The sequence below is a fragment of the Haliotis cracherodii genome, unplaced genomic scaffold, assembly GCF_022045235.1.
Source record: "Haliotis cracherodii isolate W230 unplaced genomic scaffold, xgHalCrac1.p SCAF_21, whole genome shotgun sequence".
NCBI classification, from domain to species: Eukaryota; Metazoa; Mollusca; class Gastropoda; order Lepetellida; family Haliotidae; genus Haliotis; species Haliotis cracherodii.
The window spans coordinates 11,071,588-11,085,780 of NW_027266277.1; the positions used below are offsets into that span (position 1 = coordinate 11,071,588).

At 45.8% G+C, this 14,193-nt stretch overlaps 1 protein-coding gene and 3 pseudogenes across 1 annotated transcript; 2 read left to right on the forward strand and 2 right to left on the reverse strand.

The window, feature by feature from the left end:
• The first annotated feature begins 2,008 nt into the window (after nt 1-2,008).
• Nucleotides 2,009-3,560, forward strand: LOC139470944 (iduronate 2-sulfatase pseudogene; annotated as a pseudogene).
• Nucleotides 3,561-4,322: 762 nt separating this feature from the next.
• Nucleotides 4,323-5,841, reverse strand: LOC139470962 (iduronate 2-sulfatase pseudogene; annotated as a pseudogene).
• Nucleotides 5,842-7,845: 2,004 nt separating this feature from the next.
• Nucleotides 7,846-9,393, forward strand: LOC139471075 (iduronate 2-sulfatase pseudogene; annotated as a pseudogene).
• Nucleotides 9,394-10,108: 715 nt separating this feature from the next.
• On the reverse strand, nt 10,109-10,540 carry LOC139471076 (iduronate 2-sulfatase-like). Its single transcript, XM_071253375.1, has one exon. It carries the CDS (start codon nt 10,538-10,540, stop codon nt 10,109-10,111), a length of 432 nt encoding a protein of 143 aa, XP_071109476.1.
• Nucleotides 10,541-14,193: the final 3,653 nt, after the last annotated feature.

The following is a 14,193-nucleotide window of genomic DNA, read 5'->3' on the forward strand; positions in this document are numbered from 1 at the left end:
ATTTGAGAAAGGTACTTTTAATGCAATTAATTCATCTACCATGTGCGTTCGTGAAGACAGTGATTCATCAATAAACCAGATAACACCAGATTAACGAATAAAAGCTACCAAGTAAACAGGTCAGATACAGAGACTCCAAATTAAATATGTTAAAAGCGAAACATTCTAATGGCTGTATTACTTCATTAATACACTGGTTAATATTTGAGGATTATTCGTGAAGTTTGCTTTGATCGAACAAAGTCTTTCCCAAGCTCACTAAATCATCCTTTGTGCAAACAACATATGCACATACGCTATCCTCCGTTGTTTCTAGAACGTGCATCTCTCCTTTGTCTGCTCTGTCTCCATCACTCGTTCAGACTTACTTTCTCTCCTCCCGAGGACATGGTTGGTCCTGTGGTCTGGAGCACTGAACGTTGCATCACACTTTCTTACACATATACACATGGCTATTGTTGTTAATGTTAATGCCAAATTGAATGGTGAATGTTGGCCTTGGGAGGGTCAACGGTCCATCGTCGTGTTAGTTCTCTTTCTCTATCTCCCCTCTCCTTCTCTCTTTCTCGCTCTCTCCACTCTATCTCCCCTCTCTCTCTATCGCCCTCTCTCTCGCTCTCCCCATTCCCTAACTCCCTTCTCTCTCTCCTCTCACTCTCACTCGCTATTTCAATTATCTATCTCCCGTCTCTCTCTTTCTCTCTCTCTCACCTCTCGCCCTCTCTCGCTCTCCACCCTCTATCTCCCTTTTCTCTCTCTCCACACACACACTCTCTCTCTCTCGCTCTCTCCACTCTCTATCTCCCCTCTCTCTTTCTCTCTCCCCCTCTCTCACTCTCGCTCTATCTCCTTCTCTCTCTATCGCTCTGTCTCGATCTCCTCATTCTCTAACTCCCTTCTCTCCCTCGCTCTCTCTCCTCTCACTCTCACTCGCTATTTCAATTATCTATCTCCCCTCTCTCTTTCTCTCTCCCCCTCTCTCACTCTCGCTCTATCTCCTTCTCTCTCTATCGCTCTGTCTCGATCTCCCCATTCCCTGACTCCCTTCTCTCCCTCGCTCTCTCTCCTCTCACTCTCACTCGCTATTTCAATTATCTATCTCCCTTCTCTCTCTTTCTCTCTCTCTCTCTCTCACCTCTCGCCCTCTCTCGCTCTCCACCATCTATCTCCCTTTTCTCTCTCTCCACACACACACTCTCTCTCTCTTGCTCTCTCCACTCTCTATCTCTCCTCTCTCTGTCTCTCTCCCCCTCTCTCACTCTAGCTCTATCTCCTTCTCTCTCTATCGCTCTCTCTCGCTCTCCTCATTCTCTAACTCCCTTCTCTCCCTCGCTCTCTCTCTCTCTCTCTCTCTCGCTCAAATGACTTAGTTCTCTTCGGTAACAGGATCTGTCTCTCTCCCTTCTCTCTCTCCACTCTCTATATCCCCTTCTCTCCCCTCTTTCGCCCTCTCTTCTTTCTCTCTCTATTTCTCTCTCTTTCTCCTTACGCTCTCTCTCTCCCTCTCCACCCTCCATTCCCTTATATCTCTCTCGCTCTCCTTCCACTCGCTATATTTCGCGCTCTCCACTCTTTCAGCCCCTTTTATCTTTCCCTTCTCGCTCTCACTCTCTCTCTCTCTCTTTTCTCTCTCTCTCTCTCTCTCTCTCTCTCTCAAATGACTTCTTGGTTGGGAGCATTTGAAACGAACTATATAAAACAATCAGTCAATTAACATTGCAAAACAATAATATATTTTAGTTTGAGCTCATCAAAGTTAGTCAAATAAGATAATATCTGAGGAATCAAACATATTCTGAAAAATCTCCTAACCTAATAACTGACTTAACTGACCTTATAACTGAGTTCATTTGTACCACAACATGTTGGAGGAACACTGTCGACGTTATCATTTCGTACGTATGCAGACATGTGTCCTACGGTTTTGTTCGGCACAAGACAATCCTATATCGTGACAAGGTATATAAGATGGTCTTGTTTGACTGTAACCTTAAACCTGTCACACAATTAAATCGTCCAACGACAGAAAAGACGCAAACATGGAGCTTGGAATATATGTCGTCTGCTTCATCTCGTGCGTCAGCGCCCGGATGAACGTCTTGTTCCTGTGCGCCGATGACCTGCGTCCAGAGTTGCCCATGTACAATGGCTTCTACCTTCCATCTCAAGTCCATCCAACAATCCACGCCCCGAATCTAGAAGGCCTCGCCAGTAAAAGCATGGTCTTCAAGAGGGCATATACCCAGCAGGCTCTATGCTCCCCGAGCCGCACGTCCCTGCTGACTGGGCGCCGTCCTGACACCACCCACGTGTATGACATTAACACCTACTTTAGAGACGCTGCCGGCAACTTCACGACCATTCCCCAGTTCTTCAAGAACCATGGCTACCACAGCATTGGAGCTGGTAAAATATTCCACCCGGGCAAGGCTTCAGGAGGAAATGATCCTGTATCGTGGTCTGAGACATATTATGATGACTATCAACCCAGTAATTACGGGTCAAGTTGGGAAGCAGTACCGGATAATCTTTTGGACAGCCACAATGCCCTGCAGGACACGATGCTAGCCGATCACGCAGTGCAAGTCATTAAGGACATCACCCAAAAGGCAAAGAATGGAGAGAATTTCTTCCTAGCAGTTGGGTTCCACAAGCCCCATTTGCCGTTCCAATTCCCAGCTCGATTTCTGGATTATTACCCAGAAGACTCCATCCATCTTCCACCCAACCCACAAGCTCCTGACGGCATGCCTCATATTGCCTGGAGTTCATATAGTGAACTTAGGGACTACGCTGACATAGCCCGACTGAATGCATCCGGCAACCCAAACACGACCTTGCCTGACCAGGTGGTTAAACAACTACGCAGAGCCTACTACAGCGCTGTTAGCTTCATGGACTTTGAACTCGGGAGGATTCTAGATGAACTGGAGAATCAGGGTCTAGCTGACAACACGATAGTGTCATTTTTCGGCGATCATGGCTGGCAGTTGGGAGAACACGGCGAATGGTGCAAACAGACCAATTTTGACATCGCCACCCACTCGCCTCTTATGATCCGCGTCCCAGGGATGACGGACCATGGGATGAGCACAACAAAGCTGACAGAGTTTGTAGACCTGTTCCCAACTCTAGTAGAAGCAGCAGGTCTTCCCACACTGCCTACGTGTCAAGTAGACTCGTCCTCAACTCAAGACTGCACAGAAGGAAGGAGTCTAGTTCCTCTGCTGCAGCACCCAAATCTGCCCTCGTGGAAGACCGCAGCCTTCTCACAGTACCCACGAGTGTATAACAACACGTCAGCCATGGGCTACACGATCACCACAGCCAGGTATCGCTACACTGAATGGGTGACGTTCCTCAGCAAACCCCACTACATGCCTCAGTGGGACCAGCTTCATGGAGTGGAGCTGTACGACCATCTGGCTGATCCTGAGGAGAATCACAACCTCGCGCTCAATGCTGCCCAACAAGGACTTCGCAGCCGGTTGAGGAACCACCTACATGCTGGATGGAGAGCTGAGATGACGGATGGTCATAGCGGAACCATCGTAGGATGAACGGTATTGTATTAAATGAGTTCTTTTGAGAAATCACATATTTTTTGTGTTATTATTATTTCATCACGAACATCGAAAATGTAATTTCGAGCATGGTTATTACAAAACTATCTGAATCTCGAATCACGAATCAGCGTGTGTGTGCTTGTGTGTGCTTGTCCACGTGGGATATCCATGTTAAACTGTGGCATGGTATCTCATGATCAGTGGGCAAGCGCTATAAAACCTGCATAAGTCCGGACTGATTCAAGTAGCAACAGACACGTACATGCACGTCCCTATGTTAGTGTAACACTATTGAATACGACGTTTAACACCTCACCTCATTTATTACTGCCAGCATTATACCTGTGCTCGTGGATTTCACTCAAGTTATGGGGCAGACGAGTAGCCTAGTGGTTAAAGCATTCGCTCGTCACTTTCGGGACCCGGGTTCGATTCCTGACACAGGTACAATGTGTGAACCCCATTTCTGGTGTACCCCGCCGTGGTACTGCTGGAATATTGCTAAAAGCGCGGAAAACCCAACTGACTCACTCACTAAAATCAATCAAGTGTTACACGACAAAGACTTCCATCACTTCGGGTCTCCCACATCAATATGTCACACCATGATATAACTGAACTACTGTTCAAAGCGCCATCAATCCAAATTCACTCACTCACTTCTTTCAATGGCATCACTCACTCAATCACGCATGTTCTTCTACTACTAATATAGAAAAACTGTGAAACAAGTTTCAGTTATTTATTACTCGAAAGTTACCCAAAAATAGACGGTACATGTTGAGTGGTCAATTCATGCCTCCATCCGGCGTGAAGATGATGGCTGAGCTTGACCACCAGGTCTTTGTGGGCAGGGTCATGAACCAAGTTGATGTTCTATTGTGGATCCTGATAATGGTCGTACATGTACAGCTCCGCACCAGAAGACACTGACCACTTGGGTTTGTAATGAGTAGCATCAAATCCGACCCACTCGGTGTAGCGATAACGACCGGTCGTCATCGAGTAACCCATCAGCTTGTGGCGACCATGGGAGTGTCTTGGATATTGGAAAAAGGCAGCCTTCTTCCAATTATCAGTTTTGGGCTGCTTGATCAAAGGGAGGAAGCTCTGTCCTTCTGTGCACACGTCCACCCTGGAGGAATCTTCAGGACAGACGTGAAGAGATGGCAGACCAGCTGCCTCAACCAGTGTAGGGAACAGGTCCACAAACTCCACAAGCTCTTCTGTCGGTATTCCTTTGTCGGTGAGTCCGGGAATATGTATCATCATAGGGGCATGGGTAGCTATGTCGAAGTTGGTGTGTTTGGTCCACAACCCGTGTTCACCTAACTGCCATCCATGGTCCCCAAAGAAGGATATGATTGTGTCATTTGCCAGCCCTTGGTGTTCCAGTTCTGCTAGGACCCTTCCCAGTTCCTCATCAATGTAGGAGATGCAACTGTAGTAGGCTCGTCTCAGGCTCTTTACTACATTGGCTGGCAGGGTTGTATTGGGCGCCCCTGTTGCATTCAGAGCAGCAATGTCTTTGTAATGCCTCAGCTCTGGGTACGTGGTCCAAGCGAGAGAGGGCATGTCCAGAGGGGCGTACTGATTGGGAGGTACGTGAATGGATTGATCTGGGTAGTAGCTTAGAAACTTCTCCGGGAAGACAAATGGAAGATGTGGCTTGTGATAACCAACTGCTAAAAAGAAGGGTTCCTGTCCAGATCGAGCTTTCGGTGCAATGGACTTCAACTTCTGAATTGCCATGTCTGTAGTGACGGTGTCTTGAAGGGAATTGCTGTTTAAGAGAGACGTTGGTACCGCGTGCCATGAATTCCCATCATCAGCAAAGCTATTCACCTTTGGTCTGGATCATTATGTCCCGATGCGTCTCCGTGATGGAAGATCTTCCCAAAGCCTAGGGTATTGTAGCCATGTCTTTGAAGTACTCGGGTAAGGTTGTGAAGTTGCCAGCAGCCTTCCTCCAGTAGGTGTGAAGGTCGTACACGTGGGTGGTGTCAGGACGGCGCCCAGTAAGGAGGGAGGTGCGGCTGGGGGAACACACTGACTGCTGGACGTAAGCACGACGGAGGAGAAGGCTCTTCCCTGCCAGAGAGTTCAAGTTTGGGGCGTGGACCTTCTCTCTGATGGGGGAGGGAGAGTCTCTTCCTTGATATACATCCAGATCTGGTCTCATGTCATCTGCCACAAGAAATAATACATTTTTCCTTTTGCAATGGACGTGTGTACTTACTAGAATCAGCACAACCGTCAAGCGGTGCCACAACATGGCTGCCTTTTTTGGTGAATGTTTTTCACTATCACAGACGTGGTGGACTGGGAAGGAGATAAGACATACAGCTGTACAATGTCACCATGTCAACCTAGTTTCTTGCAGCCTTTGGAACCATTATCTATAGTATATATAGATCATGTATTTTTGTACAATATGTATGATAGACATGAAATATAATACAACACTATTTGATATGAGCGAATATTCGGGAAGAAATTTACTCTGCTTTAAGCAATAATCCTGTCACATGAAGGCGTGGGGCACCAAGAATAAGCTTGACGCATTATCCAAAGTCTCGAATCGAACCTGGTCTTTTGCATGACGAGCAATCCCTTTCCACAAGGCAACCAACGTCTTGTATCTTATATGAAGGCGTTGATAAAAGCGTATGTTGTATTTTATGAAACTAATGTGTGTTTATAACCAAGAATTAGGTTCACTCATTGTGCTAATGTGGAGATTCGAACTCGGATCTTGAGCATGACGAGCCAACGATATAAGCCATAGTAAAAACAGAAATAATTTAAGATCGCTGCAATCTCATTAAAATCAGATCTTTGTTCACGCTATTGCTAAACAAAGATCTGAGGACATCCCATCACGGGTCACGTCAGGACGATCTTTCATCCGACAAATCAAAGCGTTGCTGATCAGATGAAAGTGACGGTTGGAAAGCGTTTTCTTATCATGCAACCTCGAAAACGTGAACACGTGGTATTCCGAAGGACAGTAACGGTCCGTACGACTGATTCCTTCAAACATTTGAATTGAAGAGGCGTTGCACAGTACCTGGGATTCCCTGCCATACTATCTCAACCATATATTTGACATTTCGGAATGTTCGTTTGTTCAGTTTTCCAAATTTTAATCGAAAACTGTGTCAAGATATTTTTCAATATCTATTGCTGTAATCTATATTGCAAGTTTAGCAGTTCGAGTGAACAAGGTTTGGGAGTGAGTAACTGTACTGGTTTTCCGCCACTTTTAGCAATATTCCAGCAAGAGTCATGAGCGGGGACACCAGAAAAGGGCTCCACACAGTGTACTGTGGGGAATCGAACCAGGGTGTTTGGTATGACGAGCGTACGCTTTAACCACTAGGCTACCCCCTTTTTGACTGTTAAAATACCCATGACCACATAGTGAAACCAAATGTCGTGTTAGTTTTCTCTCTCTATCTCCCCCCTCTTTCTCTCTTTCTCGCTCTCTCCACTCTATCTCTCCCCTCTCTCTATCGCTCTCTCTCTCTCGCTCTCCCCATTCCTTAACTCCCTTCTCTCTCTCCCTTTCTTCTCTCACTCTCACTCGCTATTTCAATTATCTATCTCCCTTCTCTTTCTCTCTCACACACCTCTCGCCCTCTCTCGCTCTCCACCCTCTATCTCCCTTTTCTCACTCTCCACACACACTCTCTCTTTTGCTCTCTCCACTCTCTTTCTCCCCCTCTCTCTTTCTCTCTCCCCCTCTCTCTCACTCTCGCTCTATCTCCTTCTCTCTCTATCGCTCTCTCTCGATCTCCTCATTCTCTAACTCCCTTCTCTCCCTCGCTCTCTCTCCTCTCACTCTCACTCGCTATTTCAATTATCTATCTCCCTTCTCTCTCTTTCTCTCTCTCTCTCACCTCTCGCCCTCTCTCGCTCTCCACCCTCTCTCTCGCGCTATTTCCATTCTCTATCTCCCTTCTCTCTTTCTCTCTCTCTCTCCTCTCGCTCTCCACCCTCTATATGTCCCTTCTCTCTCTCCCGCTCTCCACCCTCTATATGTCCCTTCTCTCTCTCCCGCTCTCTTTCCTCTCGCTCTCTTTCGCGCTGTCCACTCTTATAACTGAGTTCATTTGTACCACCAACATGTTGGAGGAACACTGAAGACGTTATCATTTCGTACGTATGCAGACATGTGTCCTACGGTTTTTTTTCGGCACAAGACAATCCTATATCGTGACAAGGTATATAAGATGGTCTTGTTTGACTGTAACCTTAAACCTGTCACACAATTAAATCGTCCAACGACAGAAAAGACACAAACATGGAGCTTGGAATATATGTCGTCTGCTTCATCTCGTGCGTCAGCGCCCGGATGAACGTCTTGTTCCTGTGCGCCGATGACCTGCGTCCAGAGTTGCCCATGTACAATGGCTTCTATCGTCCATCTCAAGTCCATCCACCAATACACGTCCCGAATCTAGAAGGCCTCGCCAGTAAAAGCATGGTTTTCAAGAGGGCATATACCCAGCAGGCTCTATGCTCCCCGAGCCGCACCTCCCTGCTGACTGGGCGCCGTCCTGACACCACCCACGTGTATGACCTTCGCACCTACTTTAGAGACGCTGCCGGCAACTTCACGACCATTCCCCAGTTCTTCAAGAACCACGGCTACCACAGCATTGGAGCTGGTAAAATATTCCACCCGGGCGTGGCTTCAGGAGGAAATGATCCTGTATCGTGGTCTGAGACATATTATGATGACTATCAACCATATGATTACAGGTCAAGTTGGGAAGCAGTACCGGATAATCTTTTGGACAGCCACAATGCCCTGCAGGACACGATGCTAGCCGACCACGCAGTGCAAGTCATTAAGGACATCACCCAAAAGGCAAAGAATGGAGAGAATTTCTTCCTGGCAGTTGGGTTCCACAGGCCGCATTTGCCGTTCCAATTCCCAGCTCGATTTCTGGATTATTACCCAGAAGACTCCATCCATCTTCCACCCAACCCACAAGCTCCTGACGGCATGCCTGAAATTGCCTGGAATTCATATCATGAACTTAGGAGCTACGCTGACATAGCCCGACTGAATGCATCCGGCAACCCAAACACGACCTTGCCTGACCAGGTGGTTAAACCACTACGCAGAGCCTACTACAGCGCTGTTAGCTTCATGGACTTTGAACTCGGGAGGGTTCTAGATGAACTGGAGAATCAGGGTCTAGCTGACAACACGATAGTGTCATTTTTCGGCGATCATGGCTGGCAGTTGGGAGAACACGGGGAATGGTGCAAAGAGACCAATTTTGATATTGCCACCCACTCGCCTCTTATGATCCGCGTCCCAGGGATGACGGACCATGGGATGAGCACAACAAAGCTGACAGAGTTTGTAGACCTGTTCCCAACTCTAGTAGAAGCAGCAGGTCTTCCCACACTGCCTACGTGTCAAGTAGACTCGTCCTCAACTCAAGACTGCACAGAAGGAAGGAGTCTAGTTCCTCTGCTGCTGCACCCAAATCTGCCCTCGTGGAAGACCGCAGCCTTCTCGCAATACCCACGAGTGTATAACAACACGTCAGCCATGGGCTACACGATCACCACGGACAGGTATCGCTACACTGAATGGGTGACGTTCCTCAGCAAACCCGACTACATGCCTCAGTGGGACCAGCTTCATGGAGTGGAGCTGTACGACCATCTGGCTGATCCTGAGGAGAATCACAACCTCGCGCTCAATGCTGCCCAACAAGGACTTCGCCTCCGGTTGATGAACCACCTACATGCTGGATGGAGAGCCGAGATGACGGGTGGTCATGGCAAACCCATCATAGGTTGAACGGTATTGTATTAAATCTGTTCATTTAAGAAATCACTTATTTTTGTGTTATTATTATTTCATCACTGACATCGAAAATGTAATTTCGAGCATGGTTATTACAAAACTATCTGAATCTCGAATCACGAATCAGCGTGTGTGTGCTTGTGTGTGCTTGTCCACGTGGGATATCCATGTTAAACTGTGGCATGGTGTCTCATGATCAGTGGGCAAGCGCTATAAAACCTGCATAAGTCCGGACTGATTCAAGTAGCAACAGACACGTACATGCACGTCCCTATGGTAGTGTAACACTATTGAATACGACGTTTAACACCTCACCTCATTTATTACTGCCAGCATTATACCTGTGCTCGTGGATTTCACTCAAGTTATGGGGCAGACGAGTAGCCTAGTGGTTAAAGCATTCGCTCGTCACGCCGCGGACCCGGGTGCAATTCCTGACACAGGTACAATGTGTGAACCCCATTTCTGGTGTACCCCGCCGTGGTACTGCTGGAGTATTGCTAAAAGCGCGGAAAACCAAACTGACTCACTCAATCAATCAAGTGTTTCACGACAAAGACCTGCATCACTTCGGGTCTCCCACATCAAAATGTCACACCATGATATAACTGAACTACTGTTCAAAGCGCCATTAATCCAAACACACTCACTCATGCATGTCTTTCTAGTACTAATATAGAAAAACCTAGAAACCAGTTTCAGTTATTTATTACTCGAAAGTTACCCAATAATAGACCAAGTTGATGTTGATGTTCTCTTGTGGATCCTGATAATGGTCGTACAGCTCCGCACCAGAAGACACTGACCACTTGGGTTTGTAATGAGAAGCATCAAATCCGACCCACTCGGTGTAGCGATAACGACCGGTCGTCATCGAGTAACCCATCAGCTTGTGGCGACCATGGGAGTGTCTTGGATATTGGGAAAAGGCAGCCTTCTTCCAATTATCAGTTTTGGGCTGCTTGATCAAAGGGAGGAAGCTCTGTCCTTCTGTGCACACGTCCATCTTGGAGGAATCTTCAGGACAGACGTGAAGAGATGGCAGACCAGCTGCCTGAACCAGTGTAGGGAACAGGTCCACAAACTCCACAAGCTCTTCTGTCGATATTCCTTTGTCGGTGAGTCCGGGAATATGTATCATCATAGGGGCATGGGTAGCTATGTCGAAGTTGGTGTGTTTGGTCCACAACCCGTGTTCACCTAACTGCCATCCATGGTCCCCAAAGAAGGATATGATTGTGTCACATCTGCCACAAGAAATAATACATTTTTCCTTTTGCAATGGACGTGTACACAACCGTCAAGCAGTGCCACAACATGGCGGCCTTTTTTTGGTGAATGTTTTTCACTATCACAGACGTGGTGGACTGGGAAGGAGATAAGACATACAGCTGTACTATGTCACCATGTCAACCTAGTTTCTTGCAGCCTTGGAACCATTATCTATAGTATATATAGATCATGTATATTTTGTACAATATGTATAATAGACATGAAATATAATGCAACACTATTTGATATGAGCGAATACTCGGGAAGAGATTTACACTGCTTTAAGCAATAATCCTGTCACATGAAGGCGTGGGGCACCAAGGATGAGCTTGACACATTATCCAAAGTCTTTTGCATGACGAGCAATCCCTTTTTACAAGGCAACCAACGTCTTGTATTATATATGAAGGCGTTGATAAAAGTGTATGTTATAATTTATGAAACTAATGTGTGTATATGACAGATTTTGGCAACATGCAAGCAAGTGAGATAACCAAGAATTAGGTTCACTCATTGTGCTTATGTTGAGAATCGAACTCGGATCTTGAGCATGACGTGCCAACGATTTAAGCCATAGTGAAAACAGAAATAATTTAAGATTGCTGCAATCTCATTGAAATCAGATCTTTGTTCACGGGGTATTCCGAAGGACAGTAACGGTCCGTACGACTGATTCCTTCAAACATTTGAATGGAGGAGGCGTTGCACAGTACCTGGGATTCCCTGCCATACAATCTCAACCATATATTTGACATTTCGGAATGTTCGTTTGTTCAGTTTTCCAAATTTTAATCGAAAACTGTGTCAAGATATTTTTCAAGCGAAGTCTGAAATGCAAGTTGCCAGGTTGAAGCGAGTGCCGTAAAGCTGGAGAAAGCTGCTTTCTAATTGGCTGATGTTGACTTCTTGTTTGTCATTTCAGTGGTCGGTCAAAGTTCGTGAAAGGTCATTCTGATGTGACCTCAGATTTTCTTGAAGCGGCAGCGAGAACTTAGATCTGATTTTCATGAGATTTAGATTGCTGTAATCATTTCTGATAGTTTTATATATCAGTTGTATGGCTTAATTTGTCAGGAACTACTAGAGTCAGCACGACGGTCAAGAGGCACGACAACATGGCGGCGTATCTTGGCCAATGGTTTGCAATATCACAGTCTCTGTGGTCTTGGAAAGTGATAAGATGTACAGTTAAATACAGTATATACTGTCATGCGAGGCTGGTCTCGTTTCTTGCAGCGTTGGAACCATTATCTATAGGGTATCTGGATCAGGTATAGTTTTTAACAATAATGGTAGACATGTAATAAAGTGTGACTTTGTTGCGAATATCAACAAATTCAGAGAGAGAAAAATTCCTAACAATCATAGGAAGTAATGCCCAGGTGAGGAGTCCTGGTGAGGTGGGTGAGTCTCGGAACACACCAAGGTCAGGCCTTGAACACAACAAGGACCACAACCTGTTCTCAACTGTATAGTCACACATTTGCGTTTCTTCTTTAGCTTATCTGTTGTGACATATAAATATAACATTTCGCAAACTGCTCTATGACCACTTTGCCTGAGCGTCCCAGGTTACTTCAGTTATATCACTGCACCCTTCTCGAAGGGACGCAAATCGGCACATCGAATATAAATTACCATTTTGTCTATGCCTCTATTTTGCAATGTAAAAGTACTACATACGGAAAGAAAAGATGCTTATGAACAGTATTAAGGTGTTTGGAATTTCTAGGATATATTTAAATTATAATGTCAACACTTTAAGGCTTGTCACCTTATCTCTACCACAAAAGAACAGGTACATTCAAAAAAACCTACACTTACCCTCTAACATTTCAACCTTGATGCACGGTGTTGTTTGCAATTAGGCATGCAAAGCTCCTGCATACAAGGTCAAGTTCATGGTTTACTACAGCAGTAAGATATAGTGTTCTATTGCTGTAATCTATATTGCAAGTTTAGCAGTTCGAGTGAACAAGGTTTGGGAGTGAGTAACTATACTGTTTTTCCGCCACTTTTAGCAATATTCCAGCAAGAGTCATGACCATGGACACCAGAAAAGGGCTCCACACAGTGTACTGCGTACGCTTTAACCACTAGGCTACCCACTTGTTGACTGTTAAAATACCCATGACCACACAGCGAAACCAAATGTCCTCTTCAGTTACAAATTCAAAAGTTCAGAATACACATTTTAGCTAAACAGTCACATATCTTTGTAGGGTAGGACAAGCGAAATTCCATGTAGGGCAGGACATGCTCACCCTTTAGGCGAACATTTTGGTATCATTACTTTTTTCAGTGATCCCTTCATGTAGTTTCCTCTGCTATTCGGCTTTTCCAACCAATTAAATCTGTTTCGATAATCCAGATAATCTGCCGTTGAAGTTATATATTTCTTGAAAACCGTAGATACATTTCACAGACTATCAAAATGGACAGTGTGTTAGGACCAAACGCTACACCATGTGGTCTATTTTGCCCGATAAGAAAGGTTTCCATGCCATGATGTAGCGATAAGCAGACAGGTGTATGTTCTCAAACGTTTGTAAAACATAATTTTTTCAACAATTCTTTAGTTGATATTACTGGCATCAACGCTCATTCAGGAATGAGTTACCTGTGGTGTCAGGTTTCCATCCTCCGATGTATTTACCCAGCGTTGACGTCCTGGCTCGGTGGGGTCTTCTGTTAAAGCTGGACTTCTTATTGAGCCATAAGATGTATTTTATGTTTTTTCCAACATGAACATAACAGACATACCATGTTTACTCTGGCCAGTCGCATGCTCCCAATAAGTGTCTGGATGGTTGCCAAGAGAATATTGTTCTATTCTTCAATAACAGCATTATGTAGGGTTGTCGGATGGTTGGCGATCTGCAGCTCGTTCCTCATGTGTTTGATGGGGTTGAGGTCTGGTGACCAGGATGGCCAAGCCATGGGGACAATAATCTCCTTCCAAGAAGGCATCAAGGCACGATGTGGTCGTGGATTATCATCCATGAGAATGAAGTCCGGGCCGATTGCACCAGCAGCCGTCTCAAGTACACATCCAGAAGGCCCTCCCTGTAGCACAAAACCTGTCATCGTACCCTGCTATAGGACAAGGAGATCGGTTCTTCCAGTTCTACTGATCCTACCCCAAATCATGATTGAGCCTCCTCAACAGCGGTCATGTTCGGCTACGTTGGAATCCTGAGATATTTTGTCTAAGCCACACTCGCGCACGATTATCTGTGAAGTCGAGAGAGTACCTCGATTCCTCAGTGAAAAGTACTGCAGCTTTGTCCTGGTCTATTCAATTGTTTTGATCTTCAGCCCAATTCAAACGTGCCTGCCTGTGATGTGGATTTTTGCGAAGCGAATGCATGCTCTCCATTACCGGAGACCAGCCTAGAGGAGACGCTCACACACGATTATGCCACTAGACATTCCTCAAGTCATTTCTGAGTGTTGTGACAGGTCACGAAGTGATGACGTTTTTCTGCAATCAGGAGAAAACTGTCTTCCCGTTGTGTTGTT

Bases quoted from the DNA above. Each gene is read 5' to 3' on its own strand.
- LOC139471076 (XM_071253375.1), bottom strand. From the start codon at position 10,540: ATGATACATATTCCCGGACTCACCGACAAAGGAATATCGACAGAAGAG.